The sequence below is a fragment of the Phalaenopsis equestris genome, unplaced genomic scaffold (assembly GCF_001263595.1).
Source record: "Phalaenopsis equestris unplaced genomic scaffold, ASM126359v1 Scaffold000552, whole genome shotgun sequence".
NCBI lineage: Eukaryota > Viridiplantae > Streptophyta > Magnoliopsida > Asparagales > Orchidaceae > Phalaenopsis > Phalaenopsis equestris.
This window is the reverse complement of record NW_018164992.1, coordinates 1,333,875-1,352,549: the sequence shown is the minus strand read 5'-3', so window position 1 is coordinate 1,352,549 and position 18,675 is coordinate 1,333,875. Positions and strand designations below refer to the sequence as shown.

At 35.7% G+C, this 18,675-nt stretch overlaps 1 protein-coding gene across 1 annotated transcript in view; it reads left to right on the top strand.

Annotated features, from left to right (window-relative positions):
• Positions 1–12,130, top strand: part of LOC110029264 (protein RNA-directed DNA methylation 3) — a 47,615-nt gene extending 35,485 nt beyond the window's left edge. The window contains exons 10-21 of the mRNA XM_020731481.1: positions 2,147–2,293; positions 2,369–2,441; positions 2,516–2,674; positions 2,756–2,792; positions 2,923–2,981; positions 3,813–3,867; positions 4,225–4,286; positions 7,536–7,589; positions 7,677–7,898; positions 7,997–8,104; positions 8,431–8,550; positions 8,709–12,130. Coding sequence (XP_020587140.1) covers positions 2,147–2,293; positions 2,369–2,441; positions 2,516–2,674; positions 2,756–2,792; positions 2,923–2,981; positions 3,813–3,867; positions 4,225–4,286; positions 7,536–7,589; positions 7,677–7,898; positions 7,997–8,104; positions 8,431–8,550; positions 8,709–11,953 — 4,341 coding nt within the window. The 3' untranslated portion in view covers positions 11,954–12,130. The remainder of the gene's footprint in view (positions 1–2,146; positions 2,294–2,368; positions 2,442–2,515; positions 2,675–2,755; positions 2,793–2,922; positions 2,982–3,812; positions 3,868–4,224; positions 4,287–7,535; positions 7,590–7,676; positions 7,899–7,996; positions 8,105–8,430; positions 8,551–8,708) is intronic.
• Positions 12,131–18,675: the final 6,545 nt, after the last annotated feature.

Below are 18,675 nucleotides of genomic sequence, written 5' to 3'. Positions count from 1 at the left end.
ACGCAGCCACATCACCAAACGTCTTATATAGGGTTTACTTTGTCAAATTATATTGATTTGTCCATTGCTTATTATTGGAGTAGGCAAGACTCCTTTAGAACACCCTAGCTTAACTCAATAGGGATTCAATTAGGTCAATGTGAATTTAGACCTAGTAATTGGACAAATTTTTTCATAGACAATACCTTGAAAAAGTCCCAATAGGTCGCTACTTGCGAATAACCTAAAATAAAGCAAATTTATTTTTGGTAGGTTCAATTCAACCTTGTGACCCAATTGAATCCAAATTAACCTAGTTCATATGGGATTAATCCTATCAAAATTTGTATACGTCAAATCTTTGTTTGTTCTTTTTTGCAATCCAAGTTGAATTCTAGGTCAAATATATGAGTGTGATCTTTATTTTCTTTTGCTAAACCTGCTAAAGTGACCCACAGCTGCACCCGCACCCTCTATGTTGTTTGATAATATGAATCCCTAACCCGCACTATTGTTTTGTGATGCTAAAACCCAAGCCGCTATGCTATTTGCAATGTCGATCCCGACTTACCTTGCTACACTTCGCTTTGAAAGAGAGTGTGCCAGCACGCTTCTCGCTCGAGGGTACTCTTCGAATAAAATCTCCGTGCATTTATGATGCAAAGCAAATAGTTGGCTCTTCGCATTGCGTTGAGAAGTGTGCTTTAAGTGTCGTGCAATTAAAATCACTAGGTTGTTGTCTTAGGGGGCTCGGACTTGGGAATTTAATACGGAATGAGGTCATTGTGGTGATTGTTTTATTTTGAGCCATGCAAGTTTTGTCAAATGAGGAACTTGAAAAGTGAAGATTGAAGGTTTCAAACCTAGCCCTCTCGAATAACATTGATACTATGGACCACTTGGCAACTAAAATTTTTTATCAAAATATGATTAAATCAAATTATATATAAATTGCTATTAAATATTTTTTGAATAATATTATTTTTTTCAATTTGATTTCGAGTCTTATTGAGCCAACTCACTTGTGGTTCAAAACTGGGTAGAAAATAACAACAACAACCACAAGGCTTAATCCCCCTAAGTGAGGTCGGCTACATGTATCCTTTTTCTCCATTTTTCTCCATTATGTATCCTTTTTCTCCATTACGTCCTATTGAATGTCATATTTTTATTTAATTCTAATAAATTAAGATCAATTTTTATACAATATGCCCAAGTCTTTCTAAGTCTACATCTGTCTTTCTTAACACAGGTCGAATCCAAAACATCTACTCTCCTAATTGGATCGTCAGATGGTCGACATTTAATATGACTAAACCATCTAAAACGACTCTAATCTGCCACAGGAGTTACACTAACCCTATCACAGATATATTCACAGATATATTCATTTCATGATATATTCATTTCATGTTTTGTCTCTAAGTTTAAAGCCACTCATCCACCTAAGCATTCTCATCATGGCAACACTTAAATTAATTTTATGCTTCTCTTTTAAAGGCCAACATTCTGCGTCGTAGAGCATTGCAGATCTTCACCACCATCTTAGGAAATAGGTTTGATTACAATATCTGATTTATGGCTTGGCTTCTTGCTTTGGACTGAGCTTAATCTTTAGCTAAACATAGGATTGATTTTTGAGCTATCTGCGATGTTCTAGCTAAACTTGCGGCCTTACATGAGGACTTCTTGAAATTTTTTATTTATATTCCGTGAGTTGAGATACTACATTGAATAACTAGGAAAGTCTGGTACTAAAATGGATTCTTTTAAATAGTTAGGGGCCTTTTGAATTACTTCTCTCCAATTCTATACAAAATTTCAATATAATCTCATTCAGATAATGAAGTTGCAAAACTTTCCCAATCATTTTCAAAATCTTGCTTCAGAGCTCAGTTGTTTGCTACCACAATGTATACACCATGTTGCACTTGTATTCAATTACAGTGTAGATTTGTTTGACAAATCAATATCAGAATTTCTTTTAATATAGTTAGAGTTTGGGGAAGCTCGAGTTGTATTCATGATTCTTTTTTTGTGGACCTTGTTTTCCTGTTACTTCCCTGAAGTGTTTCCATCACAAACTTTCCTATCTTTTAACATGGATAAATTTGCTGAACTTTTTTAATCTGATGGTATGTATTTTTTTAATTTTCTCTTTTGTCAGGGTAGAGAGGGAATTGTTAAACACATGTACAAAGGTGTTTTTTTTATATATGATGAATGCCAAAGCGAAAACAATGGGTTCTTTTGTGCCAAGTCAGAGATATGTGATCTAGTGAAGAAATCACGTGATTTTGGCGGTGGAAAATTGGTATATTTTTTTTAAATCATTTGTTACAGTTTTGGCGAACTGTCACTAGCTTCTTGTCCTGTCCTGTTTTTGCAGAGTAGCAACGCAGGTCCCTCATTTGCTCAGTCACCAATCAGATCATCCGAGCAGGATGACAATTCTCAGAGCTGTACGCATCATATAATTTGCTTGAGTACTCAAATGAATTTTTAATGAGCTTCTAATTTATAATTTGCTTATCAGTTTCTAGAAATCATCAAAGCAACTCTCGAGGAACTTTTTCTGTTGGACAGACATTGAGAATTTGCAAAGGGCCTTTAAAGGGTTATCTTTGCCGCGTTATTCGGATATACCGTGCTGATGTCACTGTGAAACTTGATTCTCTAGGGAAGCTTCTTACAGGTTCTTTTGGCTTAAAGTTATATTATTTCAAACTTTGTTCTCTATTTTGTTCAATTTATAATTATTGGTACATCTGTCCAGTGGATGAAAAATTGCTATCTTTTCCAAATTCAAAGAGGTATTTTTTGCTACTTGCTTTTTGAGAAACATGCTTAACCGTTGTTCCTTCTTATCTTTTGATGTATCTTTATCGTTATACTTTCAAGATTTTGTATTTCTGATGCTTCGCTAATCGGGAATTTTCATAGGGATGATGCGACTACCATGCAATGCGACATGTTTGGATCTCAAGAAGAGCAGCCGATAGGTGGGTTTTTATCATGTAAATTCACCTTCTGGTGTGATAATAGCATTATGTTTGAAGATTATGATGCATACTTTGTTTTGAAAGGTTGAGGAACTATCCTTTAAATGTTTTAAAAACAGTGCTGAGAATATTTGATGAATATACCTTCAACACGTGTTGTCCTTTTGTGGATCCCTCTAATGCAAAATTTAAATCTTCTCTATCAGTTCATTAGGATTTAAATCCATTAGAATTTTGATTGTGTACGTAAATATTGACATTTTTTGGAATTTAAAATGATTTTATGTTGTTTACAAAGTAAATGTCATCTTTTGGAGTTAGAGGATGCTAGTTATTTCACTGATGGAAAGCCTTGAAATTTTTTGTCATCTTTTTGTCCAAGAGAATAATTTTGGATGTGTTAGTATAAGATACTTTGAAAAGTTGGAATAACTTATATTTGTAAATAGTTGGTTTTTGTTAGCTTGATGGTGTTTTTTTTCTAATGCAAAGATCCCATTTCTTTTCTTACTGTTAAAGGGAATTAATATTTGATTATAATCCAAAAAATTCCATATCTGATTGTGAATACATCTGGTGTTGTAACATATTCTTGTAACTGGTTCTATTGATAATGTTAATGAAATCCAAATACATCTGGTGTTGTAACATATTCTTGTAACTGGTTCTATGATAATGTTAATGAAATCCAAAAAAAAAAAAAAAAAGATAATGTTGCATATCAAATTTGGATATGATTATTATTTTAGGCTAATGCTGTAGGTATACAAATACTAGTGCAATTTTCTGATCTTTTCTTGGTGCTATTCAATACATTTTTAATGTTTTAAGGTGGCTTGCTTGATTCGGGAGGAGGATTTGGGATGGATAACTCATCATTTGGAAGGTAAATACTGCAACCTTTTATGTTACAAGTTTCTTGCAGGTCTATGCATTAAAGTTTTACATTATATTTATGCTATTCACTCTATTGTTTACTGTGATTTTAAATTCTAATGTTCATGTGTGCCTGTTAACTATTGCCTTCTCAGTTCTTTTGCAAATGTAACTGATCTGGGTTGATGCATTACTTTCTGCAAAGTCAATAATAATTATGATCAAATTATGCTATACTGGAAAGATGCCCCGAACACTAAATCCTGAAAGATTTTGTTTCCATTTGATAAAATGAAGGATGTGGAACTGATGTATGTCATACTTCAATTAATCCCACATTTTCTTAATTCTTTCGTATGTACTGCAGGGAGTCGTGGAATACGCCTTCCTGTTCCGGCTTCTCATTTTCTAGGGATAATGATTGCAAAGGTGTGATATATAATTTTATGATTTAAAGAATTTTGTTTTGCCTAGTTTTATCACGAAGTGCTTTTTTCCCTGCTGAGTAATTTTTGCGCTTTTGCTTTCTTGTTGCATTAAAATTTTGCTCAGCTTTTTTTACCATTAGCGTTTCTTGTAACATAAGTGTAAAGGCAGTTATGGCCTAAATTATTTTTCTTGGAAAACCTTGTGAGTATTCATTAATGGGGATATGTATGAATGCAGTCATTAATTGAAAAAATAAAAAATAGTATATGAATGAGGAATAATTTAGTTTTATGTGAAATGTTCATTCTTCAATAAATTGCCCTCTTACTTTTATTATCATTTGAATCTAAAAGCTGTATTGTCGACTCCCATGTTTTCTATCTTTATGGATTTGACATGAAAATAGTCATCTTTTTTTAAATCTGGTCTAAAGATGAAGACTTTTTTTAGCATTGATATCGTGGTTCATTGATTTCAAAAGATTAGGGAGCATATATGATGGGAATCGAGGAAGAGGTTCTGGTAACAAAGGAAAAGAGACCCAAACCGCGATAATAACTTTCATTAGTAGAGAAATAGGGTTACAACACATGCAAACTGAAAATAACATCACCCCAACATAAAATGATGAAACAAACACCTTGAAAGTGCATCCCAAGGGCGGTAGAGGTTGGCTAGATGGATCGGGATGGCTGGCGCAGGTGGCGGCAGCAAAGATGGAGTGTTGGGCTACATGTTTGGCTGCAGAACAGCGAGCTGAGGGGCTAGACAACAGGTTTGGAGGCTGGAAAGTCGGTTGGGAAAGGTTCAGGGTGGCCAGCTAAAGCACCGCCACTTCCTCAGATACAACACACAAAGGGGAAAAGTACTTCGCACAGGAATCTGAAGTCAACACAACGAAAAACTTCCTAGACTCTTAGCAAACCAGTATACTCGGAATAGCCCTATCCAGGCGGGAAACAAGAAATGAAAAAAGAGCGTAAAGGAAAAAGGAAGAAAAGGAAGCTCCTACAAAGGAAGGGATGGGAATACTTAGAATAGCCATTAAAATGCTTCCATGTGAAGAAGAAGCGGAGAAGGAAGTGAAAGAAAAGCGTGGAAGGCCGCTCGCCCTGTCAGAAGCATCCCCAATTGGACCAGTCGGGCCGGTCCACTACTCCCGCTTGCCCGGGGGCCCTCATGCTCCCGGTTCTCGCTGGCACGGGATTGTTCCTCCACCCACCGCCATTGTCGTCGCCCTAGGGTGTCCTTTTATGTTCATATTGTTATTTCCCTTTTGTTTGAGTCATTGTTTATAACCCTAATGAATTTCAGTAATAATATTTGTATTTCATTTTGTTTCGGTTACCTCCGGTGCCTGTGGTTGTCTGCATTTTCATAGACATTCCCTTCATTGGTGACCAGCCACAACAATGTTTTAATAAAAGGAAATTTGTAACAAAGTCAGCCGACTATGAACTCCATATTAACATTCTCTCAAGTTCAAATATTTTTTTATCTCACTAATCATTAAAGCCATGAATTCTATAGGCCAATTGCTAACAAGAGAAGTACTTAGAATACCTTGGCATGTCTATGAATTTACAAGCATCTGACTGTAATTTCACTTCGTCTCGGTGGCTATCATTCTTTTCCTAGAAAATTGATTATAAAATTTATCGAATTTTTCAGTAAACTCAATCAAGAGAGTAAAATGAAAGAATTACCAAGTTGATGATGTTAATAGAGTCGTGCATATTCAATGACTTATAATAAAAAAATGATAAAGTTTAGGTATGATGTAGTTAGAACTTAGAACCCAATGGACTTCTATTAGTGATTGGAGAGGCCTGTAAATCACCATGACCATCAAGCCTTTTCTAAAACCTCTTTCTTCTATTTTAAAAGAAAAAAAAAAATCAAAATGGTCCCTCAACCATTTTCAAAGGGCTAAATTTGTTCCAGACTATGTAAAAAGCCAATTTAATCCCCAGGATCTATAAGTGGGGACTAAAATAGTCCTGTCAGAGGACTACTTTTGTTCCTATCTAAATAGTTGCGGACTAAGTTGTCATTTTATATAGTCTTGGATGATTGGCCCTTGCAAATAATCTGGGGATCATTTTTGTCTTTTTTTTTTCTTCGCTTGAAAATCCTTCAAAATTCACAACAATTATAAAATTGAGGTTCTTTTTCTAGGTGGTCTAAAATGTATCAAGATTGCTTAGGTAATTTTACATAAACATTTTAAATGTCATAGTCTAATCATAATTTTCATCATCTTTAATAATTTGAGTAATTATTTTAGGGGCTAAGTTAGTAGAAAATAATGCATTAATAAAATTCTTATGTCAGAGTTTTGAAAATATTTCAAGGCAATCCCAATTTTTCAGTGAGTGTAATAATCTCTAAGGATATTTAGGGTTGACTGCCTGATATCATTATGATTGAATTGTAAAATGTTCTTTGTAAGCCATAGAACATGTTGATGTCATTAAAATATGTTTTAATTGACTATGTTGTGTTTTTGGTGCGGTATCTTTCTTTGGGTTGGGTTCTCCCGTCATTGAGTTCTTGGACCTTAAAAGTAAAATAATTCACTTTGAGGTGACCTGTCAACATCTTTCTGGTTTTTAATTTTTTTAATCTCCGATTGGATATAGATTTTGGTGTGGGTAATTTCTCTCTGATTTGTTTCTTTATGATATTCATTTCGTTGATATAGAATCTAGGACTTCATGGATGAGTGGCCCCCATAACATCAAATCTCTTCTAGCACAGGCTCTTGGAGCTTGGAGTGATATACTCTACCTTATGTAAGCTTAAATTAAAAGGAATTTGTTATGAAATATGTTTATAATTCAGAAGTTGAATATAGAGAGTTGCACAAAGCTATATACTGGCCTTAAATAAAGAAAGTTATTTCGAATTTACCCATACAAAGCTTCTTATTTTGCTAGAAACTGGTATTGTGCTTGTTGTGGATCTTCCCTGAGGAGATAACGAGGTTGTAATTATTTTTTTTTTATGTAAATTATTTTTTTTTATGTGCGGCTTTTCATTTCCCATAATGGAGAAAATGTCTTGTACGAAAAAAACATATAACTTTGTTTCTGACATCTTAGGACGGAAAATTTATATCCTTGGTATAGCTAAAAATCGTGTATTAGGCGACCAGTGCGTTCATTTGGTCTTTTGTTCTTAGTTCCACGCATTTTCCCCTGTTTTCTAGCTTTATACTGTCTAAATTTGTCTTCAAAAATTTCCCAGATCAAAGTGCAGTTGCTGACCAGTGGGGAAGCAAACCGACATTTCAGGATGGAGGTGATTCTAATTTAGGTTCAAATTCTTGCTGGTCTATGTGTGTATGATATATTTATATTTTAAGCTTAAGCACTTGGTTTGATTCAGATCAAGATCATGGAGCTGCAAATAGTTGGAGTAAAGCTCCAAGCTCCAGTGCCGAGCAGAGGTCATGGAATAAAATGGTAAGTGGGGAGAAAGGTGCAGATGCTGACTGCGAAAATGATGCTGATGCGTGGAATAAGGCTTCTAATAAGGGCGAAACTTCAACTGGTGGCTGGCAAGGTGATACCTCTGTTCAGAAAACAGGCCAGACCTGGAGCACAAAAGGTAACAAAATGCCAAGTGAACAACTCCTTAGAAACAGGATTTATGTTCATTTGGATGAATGAACTGATGATAATGCACATTTTTCATCGTTATTTTAGGCGCCAGTGGTGGCTTGGATGGTGCTGTTCACACTGCTGGCGAAGGTGTAAGTGCTGCAGGTGGCTGGAGCAAAGCTGCCCCAGATTCTAGAGAGGCCCTAACCTTTGGTAAAACAATAAAATAATGGGGCATTTGCATAAATACCACCCAATTCTTATGAATTTACATATCTAACCCCTAAACTTTACTTGTTACATTTATACCACTCAAATCCTTCTAGTCACATCAAAACTACCACCATTTTGACTTTTTAAAGTAAAATACACCTTTTTGTGCATAGATAAGATTGCGGGTGTAAAAATTTAAGCTTGTGTTTTATATGTAAGTACATAGAATTGAGTGGTATGCATGTAAATCTTCCTAAAATTATACAATATCTATGATAAATTGAACAGCGAAACCCTGCTCTTAACATTTCTGTTAACATATGCAGGCGAAGATGGTTGGAATAGAGCAGCATCCAAGCCTCAGACTGCAAGCAATACTGACGCTAGTGGATGGGAACAGACGAAACTTGCAAGTTCTGATGCTGGTGGAAGCTGGAATGCCCAAGGTTCCTTTTAAGTTTATTTAATATTAAATTTCATTAGTTATATGTGAATCGTGTCCTATGGAACCTCATCTGTTATCCTGAATGGCTGACAGTTTTTGCTAAGAAAAACGAGATGATATCATGATACTTTGCTTGAAAAGAGAAAAAAATGCTTGCAGGTGCCTCTGCTGGCTGGAGCAAAGAAGCTAGTGGAAAGGACAAATCAGATGGTTTTGTCGGGAAATCGGGTAATTCAGCTTCTCCAAAGAGTGGTGGTGATAATCTAGATTCATGGGGCATCAAGGGAAAAGCTTCACTTGAAAATAATGACGATGGCTGGGGTAAATCTGCCCCCTCTCAAGTCACAATAACTGCTCCTAACAATCCATGGCAGAGCTCTTGCAATAGTTCGGTACACAGTAAAGCATGGAAATCCCCCTCTGCGGATGAGAATCAAGCAGCTGGTTGGGGCTCGTCGCCATTTGAATGTGCGGCTCAAACTAGCAGTTGGGACAAAGTAAAAACTGTTCCAACTCATATTGACACTGAGAAATCTGCAACTGAAATAGGAGGCTGGAAGAAAGCTACGGATGGAAACCAAGCTGCTGGTTGGGCTTCTTCTGCTACACCATCAGACGGAGATGGAAGTGAATCAAACAGCTGGAATAAAGTGAAAAGTCTTCCAAGTTCTAGTGGTTGGGAGAATTCTAAGGCAACAGCAACTGAAACAAGTGGAGGATGGAAGACAACCACGAATGGTAACCAAACATCTGGTTGGGGTGCTTCTGCAATGCCTTCCGCGCCATCTGCTGAACTCGAAAGTCAAAACAGTAGTTCGGGCAAAGTAAACATCTCCTCAAGTTCTAGTGGATGGCAGATATCTAATCAAGCAGAAGGATTCTCTAGTGAAGGTCAAATAGACAGATGGAATAAAGAGAAATCATCTGATGGGAATCAGACATCTGGGTGGAACAAGGCAGGCAATGCTGAAGGAGGGAAGGATATATGGGCAACTAGCTGGGACAAAGCAAAAGGTTCTGAGGGAAGTGGTTTCGGTCAACAAAGTCAAGGAGAATGGAAGGCTGGGGATGATTGGGGTAATAATACTAATTTTGGCAAACCGAAGGATTCTGATTCGGGTCAAGGGTCAGGTTGGTCACAAGGAAATATCAATAATGAAAATGGTAAGAATTGGGAGGGTCATGGCAATAGTTGGAACCAGCAGAAGGATTTTGAAGGCGGAAGAGGAGGATCTAATAATTGGGGAAGAGGAAGAGGTAGATATGGTGGAAGGGGCGGTAGAAATGAAGATAATTTTCAGAAACCAAGTGATTCTGATGGAGGCTGGAGATTTGGAAGGGGTGGAAGTCGCGGCCGAAATGGAGCTGGTGGTTACAATCGAGATAACTGCGGTAGAAGAGAGTTTGGTCGTGGCAGAGGCCGTGGCCAAGGTCGAGGCCGAGGGCAGGATCAGGGTCAACTTGAATCGTCCGGCTGGAGAAATGGACAAGAAAGATTCAACGGGGGCTTTTCTAATAAACCCTCGTCTAGTTGGGGCACCACCGAAGTTGGTGGCTGGGGCAATGGTGGGAACAAATATGATGGTGGTAACATACCTGCGTGGGGAACTGCTCCTCAGGATGCTGGTGGAAGTAAAAATGACATGAATGAGGACCATACTTCTAGTTGGAGCAAGGGTGTAAACTCTAGTAGACAGACAGACAACTGGGGCAAGGAAACGAGAAATAATGACAATTGGAACACTCCTAAAACCTTTGAAAATAAACATACTGGCTGGAACCAGACGAACGATGATACTTCTACAGATAGGGATGAGATGAAAAGTCTGAATGCGTCGAATTCTTCTGAACTTACATTAGCAGATTGGGGTCATGGCCTGCCTGAAAACAAAGGTGCTACAAATGATGAAAAATGGACTAAACCTAAATCCAGTCCTGGCGACCACTGCGATACATTATCAGGTAAGTTAAACTCAAACGATTGTTGGGAAACTGCTACACTGAACAAAGAAAATGAAGCAGGTGGGAGTCAAGGTGGGTGTAGTCAGAAAGTGGACACTCAGGCAAGCCAACCATCTTCTGAGCCTGATAATAACTGGGGAAAATTCAAGGAACCTAGCTCTGATAGCACAGCTGGGAATATGGGGAGTTCAAAAGATTGGGGTGGTAAGAACTCAGCAAACTGGGATTCCAAGACAAAACCAGCTTCTAACCCTGGTAACTGGGGTGGGAGGGATTTTTCTGGCAACCAGACAGCTGATTGGAACAATGGTGGGGTCAACAAATGGGGCCAGCAAAGTGGGGATCAGGTTAAGTCTGAAAGTTGGAAACGTGGGTCAGATTTTGGTCGTGGTGGCGGAAGAGGGAGGAATAATTCGTTCTCTAGAGGTCGCAGTTTTGAAAGAAATTCAGGTCGTCATCATTCTCGTGGTTGGATTAGTAATGATGATTCTAATAAAGAGAGTAATTATGCTGGGGGTGAATCATTTAATAATTCAAACGAAGATATTAAAACTGGGGGGAGCTGGAGTGGGGGAAATGGCACCTTTGAAGCTGAAAAAAGCAGTTGGAATAATGGAAGGAAATCTGAAGGAGAAAATCAAGCTATGCATGGTTCTGGGTGGGTACCCTCAGCTTCCTCATCGATCAACAAGATTGAGAGCTCGTCAGGCTCCTGGAATCCAGGGAGTTCTAAAGGTTCGAGCAATAACAACGACTCAACCAACTTAGATTGGACTTCTAATGCATGGGATTCTAAGTCAGAAACTTTGAGTCGTCGCTCTGATTTCGGTGGGGTTGGCGGAGGAGGAAGGGACAACTCGTTCACTAGTAGTGATCGCCTCGGAAGAAATTCCGGCGGCCGTGGTTATGGTAAACAAATCAATGATGAGCGGCAAGCATTTAATTCAAACCAAGAATTCAAAGCTGGGGGTGGTTGGAATGGTGGTGGAAAAGCTGAAAAGGGCTCGTGGGGCGGCTGGAAATCTGAGGGAGAAAATCAACCTGCTGGTCAAGCGAAGCCCAGGTCGGAGGATGAAAGCAGTTGGGATTCACCAACAGGATTTAGTAGCAACAAGGCATCTGGTGGCACCAACAGTGGCGAGCAAAAGAATGATCCGTGGGCTTCGACAAATGCTACCAGTAAAACGGGACAAGATTCCACCATGGGATCATCGGACGAAAAACAGAAGCATTGTTTAGCCGAGAGTTATCGAGTTGGATCTTCGGATACAAATAATTCGCAGATCGAGGATGGAAATACGAAGAAATTAGGTTCAGGTTGGACTTCTGGAACAGAAGGGTCTCTTGCAGGTCAATCAGGAGCTCCCAAATGGGGAAGTAGTTGGGTTCGGAAAGATGGAGATCAGAGCAATTCTGGCAATGGAGGAAATTCAGGTTGGTGATGAGCTGCTGATAATATGTGACTTGTGATCATGATGAAGAGAAATCTATCTATATATGTTAAGTGTTTTATTCAACTTCTCTATTTTTATCTTAACTTTTGCTACTGTGGTAAGGTGGATTAAGTGCTTGTACTTTTTTATGTTTTCGTCTTTATTTTGACTGACTTTATATCTTCATATGACTTCTTTTAATGTTCTCAGCTTTCCCTCCATTTTTCAACACATTTAGCCTATTCGTCCATTAACTCTCCTTTCATAGCCAAGGTTGGGGCGTATTGGAGGCACATTGAGAGTGGGGACTTGTGGGTTGAAGTCGGCGAGACGATTGGGTTTGATTTAGGGGTGTGTTAAAAATTGATCCGACTTGCCAACTCGACTTGAATCTAACTCGAAAAATATGAATTCAAATTGGCTTGATTAATATTTGGGTCTGGTGAATTTTGGTTCCAAGCCCGAATTCAATTCATCACCTTTATGTTTGATGAAGTGGATGGAAGCTTGAGAGATTATGGGTTTCGGGAAGGAGAGAATGAGATTTGTGTTTCGTGGCCACCGTCCATTGTGCACAAGTTTGATCATGCAACACTTCATGAAGGAACTAGTGATAGTATTAGATATGATCATGTTGTGTAGGATTTTTTTTTTTTGTGATTTAATGGCTTTAAGTGTTATATTTTAGTAAATATGAAGTGTAATTAATATCTAATTATTTACTATTAAACTTAGGGTAATATTATTAAGGGGGGCATTTACATACGTAGAACACGATTATTGTAACATTATGTATCTCACACTTAAATTGTCATATTTACACACATCACTTGATTCTGTAAGTTCACATCAAAAATAGCATATTTTTAAAAGTGAAATATATCTTTTCAAGCATAGGGTTAAAATATTAAAATTTTATGTATTAATATAATTAGCTCATAAAATCATCTGATGAGCTGATAATGTTGATGATAGCATGCAAAATTGATTGTTCTGGTGGTGATTTTGTAAAAAAAAAAAAAAAGGATTTTTAATCCAATTAATAAGTTTTTTAAACTTGCACGCAAATATATAAATATATAAATGAAAATGATATGAAAAGTGCTAAATATTATTTAAAAAGTTTCATATATATATATATTGGGCCCAAAACTTTAAAAAAAATTATTTTAATTATCTCATTTATTTTAATATATCCTTTGTGATTTTATATATTTAGAATTTATTTTTTGAAATGTTATTTAAAATGATAAATTCATAAAGAATAATGTTTTTAAAATTTAACATGTGTTTAGGGATAGCTTAGAATTTATTGTGTTTTTCTTTCATTTCAAAATTAATTGGTAATAATTAGTAACTGAATTTTTTATATTTATACGTAAGTATATTTTTAGAACTATTTATTTCTCAAGTACATGATACGGAACAAATCGAGTGTTGGATGAGTTACTCAGTTTGGGTCGTTAAGAGGTCTTTAATGTTCGTTTAATTAACTGATTGGACAAATTTGAAGGCCTGAATAAATACTTAATTGTTAAATGAATAAGTTTGAACAATATTTTATTTGATTTAATTATGTTTCCAAACAATATTTTTTTAAGCTCGCGAACAAGGACGTTAAAAAGCTTGATGAACAATTTCATTTAAAATTTATGAATAAGTTCATGAATAAGTTTGATGAAGTTTAGGGTTTAGGGTTTAGGGTTTAGGATTTGTGAATAAAATCAAGTAAAGCTCAGCTTAAAATTTGTTTATATTAAATTAAATTAATTAAATTTTAATTTATAGTACATAAAATAAAATATATTAATTTGTTTAGTTATCTATTTATTTTGTTATTCATTCAAAAGTTAGTTTGTTTTTTTTTGGTAAAATCAACATGCAATTCCTTTACATGATGGATAAAGTTTATTTGATTAAAAAAATGTAGCTAAATCAAACTACTCATTATTTTATTTAATAAGTCTCATTTGGTTAATAAGTAGCACAATAGCATTAATTTTAATTTACTCAATAAAAATTATCTGGATATAAATTAAATAACTCAATAATATTACTCACTAATCTACTTGATAATGTCTTGATTATCATTATATGAAACGAAAATGAATCAAACTAAAACAATCACAATGATAAATGAATTAAGTTTGAATAGATACATAAAAGCTTGATTTGAGTTCAAGCTTGAACATAATTCCAAAAGCTCAAATTTTATAAACAAATTTAAACTTGAACATAACCCTTCTCAACTCTGCTTGATTTGTTTGTAGTCCAATATATTAACGAGGGGCTTACCCTGGGATTGAACCAAACCACTGAATCGGATCAACAAGGGGTCTTATAGGAAGTTGGTCCTGATCAGGGGCTAGGGTTGTTGTTGAAATCAGGGAGGTCACCCTTGGTTACCTACTACTATTTATATGTGCTTTCTATGTTAAAAGTTTAGTTATTGTTGTGTTTTCTGTCAGAATAGTAGTCGGTGTCTCCAGTTTTTACTCTTAGGGATGAATTTGAGAATAAGTGGTGATCCGGTTGTATCTCACTTCGAGACTTTCCTATCCTCTGTGATAAACCCTCACTGCTCTCCTTCGTCTATTCCTTTCTGTTGACCCTGCAAATCTTCATATCTGCCAGCTGCTACCACCTAACCCCCTTCTACCAGCCTGTTGTGGCCAAGTTCTCCCACCCTCTCTGTTGGTTGCCACAACCCCCATCTCATACCTCCTATTACATGTCGTCGAGCTAACCTACTGACCTGCTCGTCGATTCCCCATTCTAACTGCCAACCTACTGGTTACCACTTTTCCCCTACCTTCCTACTTGCTAGCCAGAACAAGCAACGACCCTTCTCCTATTGGTTGACGCATTACATCCTTCCACCTGCTTGTTGGAACCCTTCCAACCCTCTCCAATCCTTGTTGTCCAGCCACCAAGCAGCCTCGCCTTAGTTATCCAGGGGCCACTCGACCACCTATCGCTCTCATCGTCCACCTCAACTGCAGCACATCCCTTTCCATCCTTGCCCTAGGGTGTCTTTATGTTTGATTATTTTCTATCTTCAAGACATTTGTTTGTAACCCTTTTAAATTTCATAATAATATTCACATTTCTATTTTGGCTTGGGTTAACTTTGATATTTATTGGTATCATAACTTTACTTAATCCTAGTAATATTACGGGGTTTCCTAATATCCGCCTTACCCTCCACCAAAAATTTTCTTTCGTATTCCCAAACCATAGCAAACTTTGACCTAAACTTATGTCCATTTTCAAAATTAGCTACCCTAAATCAATTTTTACACCCTCTTTCATCTTCCAACTTTAAACGCTAGTCATGCTACCATGGAGATACATGTCTGAACGTACCCAGGGAGAGATACAATGAGATATTCCTTGACTTCAGCAGATACTTGTGAACATTGAGGATGAAACCTAAGGGGGGGCTTGCCCTCGATGTTGACAGGGAAAGTCGAAGAGGCAAAATAGACAAGAATTTCAACCCTTTCCATGGGAAGGATTTGAGTGATGTATAAGAAAAATCACAATGTTTTGGAATCAACTATCAGAGAAGGCCGAGAAAAGAGGTCATGTATGGAGAACACATGGACTTCAGAATAAAGGTGAATCTACCATAGTTCGATGGAGGTATGGATCCAAGCAAATTTATTGAATGTCTATAATCAGCAAAGAATTTTTTTTAGTACAAAAAGGTTCCATAAGTTAAAGGTGTGAAGTTTGCAGTTATCAAATTGATAAAAAAAGCGTCCTTGTGATGGGAAAACTTGCAAAGGCATGGGAAGAGAAAAAGCAATGACAAGATTAAGTAGTGAGAGAAAATGAGGAAGATGTTGCAAAGAAAATACCTACCTCCTCACCACCACCAGGATATGTTTCTGAGAGTACACTACCTGCAATAGAGAGATTTATCAGTGGATATGCTTCTTGATGAATAAAGTTAAAGCTTTCCCAATCCCGGGAGACATACACGAGGCTTACTTTGGGATTGAATTGGACTATTGAACCGATTCAGCAAGGGGTCTCATAGAGAGTCGGTCCTTGTGTGTTTTCTTTGTTTAAGGTTTTGTCTTACAGGGTTTTTTTGTCAGGACAACCGTTAACGTCCGCAGTTTATTGTTTTAAAGTTGTATCCAAGAACGAGTGGTGCTCCGATTATATATCGCTCCAAGATGATGGTTATCCTTGACTTCCACATCCTCTGTAACCTGCCCGTGCTACTCTCTATCGCTTTTTCCCTCCTGTTGACCCTGCAAACATTCATACTTAACAGCTTCTATTGCCCAACCCCCTCCTTCCTACCTATTGTTGTCGCCAAGTCCTCACACCCTCTCTATTGGTTGTAAGAACCCCCATCTCCTATCGCCTGTTACTTTTTGTCAATCTAACTTGCCAACCTACTCATTGATTCCCCGTCCCACGCGCCAACCTGTTGGTTGCTACCTTTCCCCATCCTTCTTACTGCAGTCCAGAACAAGTAGTCACCCCTCTTTTGCTAGTTGTCGCCTTCCATTCTACCTTCTTTTTTACCGCTCTTTCCAACCATACAACCTCCCCTTGGCTATCCTGGGGTTGAACCGGACCACTGAACCAGTTCAGCAAGGGGGCTCATAGGGAGCTGGTCCTTGTCGGGGGCTAGGGTTGTCGTTGAAGTGAGACTCTTTTTTTTTTAATTAAAAGTGATATTTTTTTTTAATATAAAATGATAGATTTGGGTGGCATAAATGTAAAAAGTAAAGTCTAATTGTATGATATGTAAATACATAGGAATTGAGTGAGTACGACATGGGTTGAGAATGACTTGGTTGAATCATAAGTTCATGTTTAGTTCGAGCTTGAGTTGAGCTTTCACATGTATATTGGTACTTTGACTTAATTTATAATGAACATAAATGATTTATTGCTTTGTGTGTTTATGCAAGCCACTTATCCTACATTTTGTGTTTATGAAAATAAATAAAATAAAAATAAAAATCTGATCTATTTATAATAATTGAACAAAAAATTAGAATGAGTACTTAGTTTTATAATTTTTCTTATAAAATTAAAAATATTTTATGCCTAGTTTTTCATATAAAATTAATAAACAAGTTTAAGAAGTGAATAAATGCTTTGTTTTTTATATACAATTTTTAACAAATACTTTTAAATTTAAAATAATAAGAAATAAAAAAAAACTTTAATTAACATCTATACATTTTTTTCATAAAAAAGTAAAAAATAAACTAAAAATTTTATTGAATGTTTATTTTTTTATATAAAATTATCAATAAATAATTTTATGAATAAGTAATTAAACAAATTTTAAATTTACATTTAAGTAGTTTATACTAAATAAATAAAGGGGCAATTACATATTGCGCCTGAACTAATTTATTACCCTAAAGTTGTAAATAAATTCTCACAATAAAAACACATAAATAAATACTAATAAATTCCTTTAATGAAATTAAAAAATAAGGAAAAAAAATGTATTCAATTTATATACGCTATTGATATTAAATAATAATACGCTATTATTAAATATATAATTAAACAAATTCTATTTAGTTAAATTTTACTTAAAAACCTCAATCAATAAATAAATTTTTATAGTGCATTGGTCCAATTAAAAGCAAACAAATTTATTTGTAAATATCAATAAATGAGTTGGATTATTTCAAATTTCATTCATTTAAACTTCAGGTTTTAAAAGAATATTTAAACATTATTTATTTACTGATTTGAGAAAACAAGATCTAACTTAATTCAAGTTGTTCATAAAGTGAGTGCATTGGGCCATTTGAATAATTATTTACATATATAAAATTGATAAATATATAATATTTGCTTGATAATTAGGACATTTAAATAATTATTTACATATACAACACCCAAACTTTTATATTTGTAAACATATCACTCAAAATCTTTAATATTATAGCCAAAGCACTACTAGATAGATTTATGGCATCTAAACACATCATGAATGCAAACACATTTTATTAGATATGTAATACATAAAAAGGTGTGGACCTAATTTTAACAAGGATGAGCTTTAATATTTAATTTTCTCTACAATAAATAAATAATTCTTTATAGCTTGCTCACTATAAAATAAATACAAAAAAAAAAGAAAAAATCCCTCATAAAAAAAATTCAATCCTCAAAAATCAAATGATCAAAGCCAAACACATTAGCACAACCGTCCAAAATAAATATGTGAATTAAATTCAATAAGCATTGTAACAATGCACTAGCATATTTTACAGTCAAATGATTTCTTCAAATAATTCTAACTTTGTCAATATCTGTAATATTGTAGCATCTATCATCACCCAAATAGACTGAACCAAAATCAGATAACATGTATGAAGTAAATGGTTCTCTGTTATGTGTTATGTGATAAAAGTATCATGAATCAAGAATACATGCATCCTTCACCAGATGTTCATAAGAGAATGACAATGAACACAGCATAATCATTGATCGGTCTTCATCCTCAATACGCACATCAAGTCGTCTAGAATCTGTGATTATTTGATTGAATTCATTCAAATGCTGCACCAGATCAGTGTCAGCCTGCATCTTCAGCCCATACTGTCTTTGTTTCAGATACAGTTTCTTTGTTAGAAATTTGGATATATACTGAGATTTCAATTTTTCTCATACTTCTCCTCGATATTTCAGATTCATAACATGATAAATAATTTCATTTGTCTGACATAAACGTATGG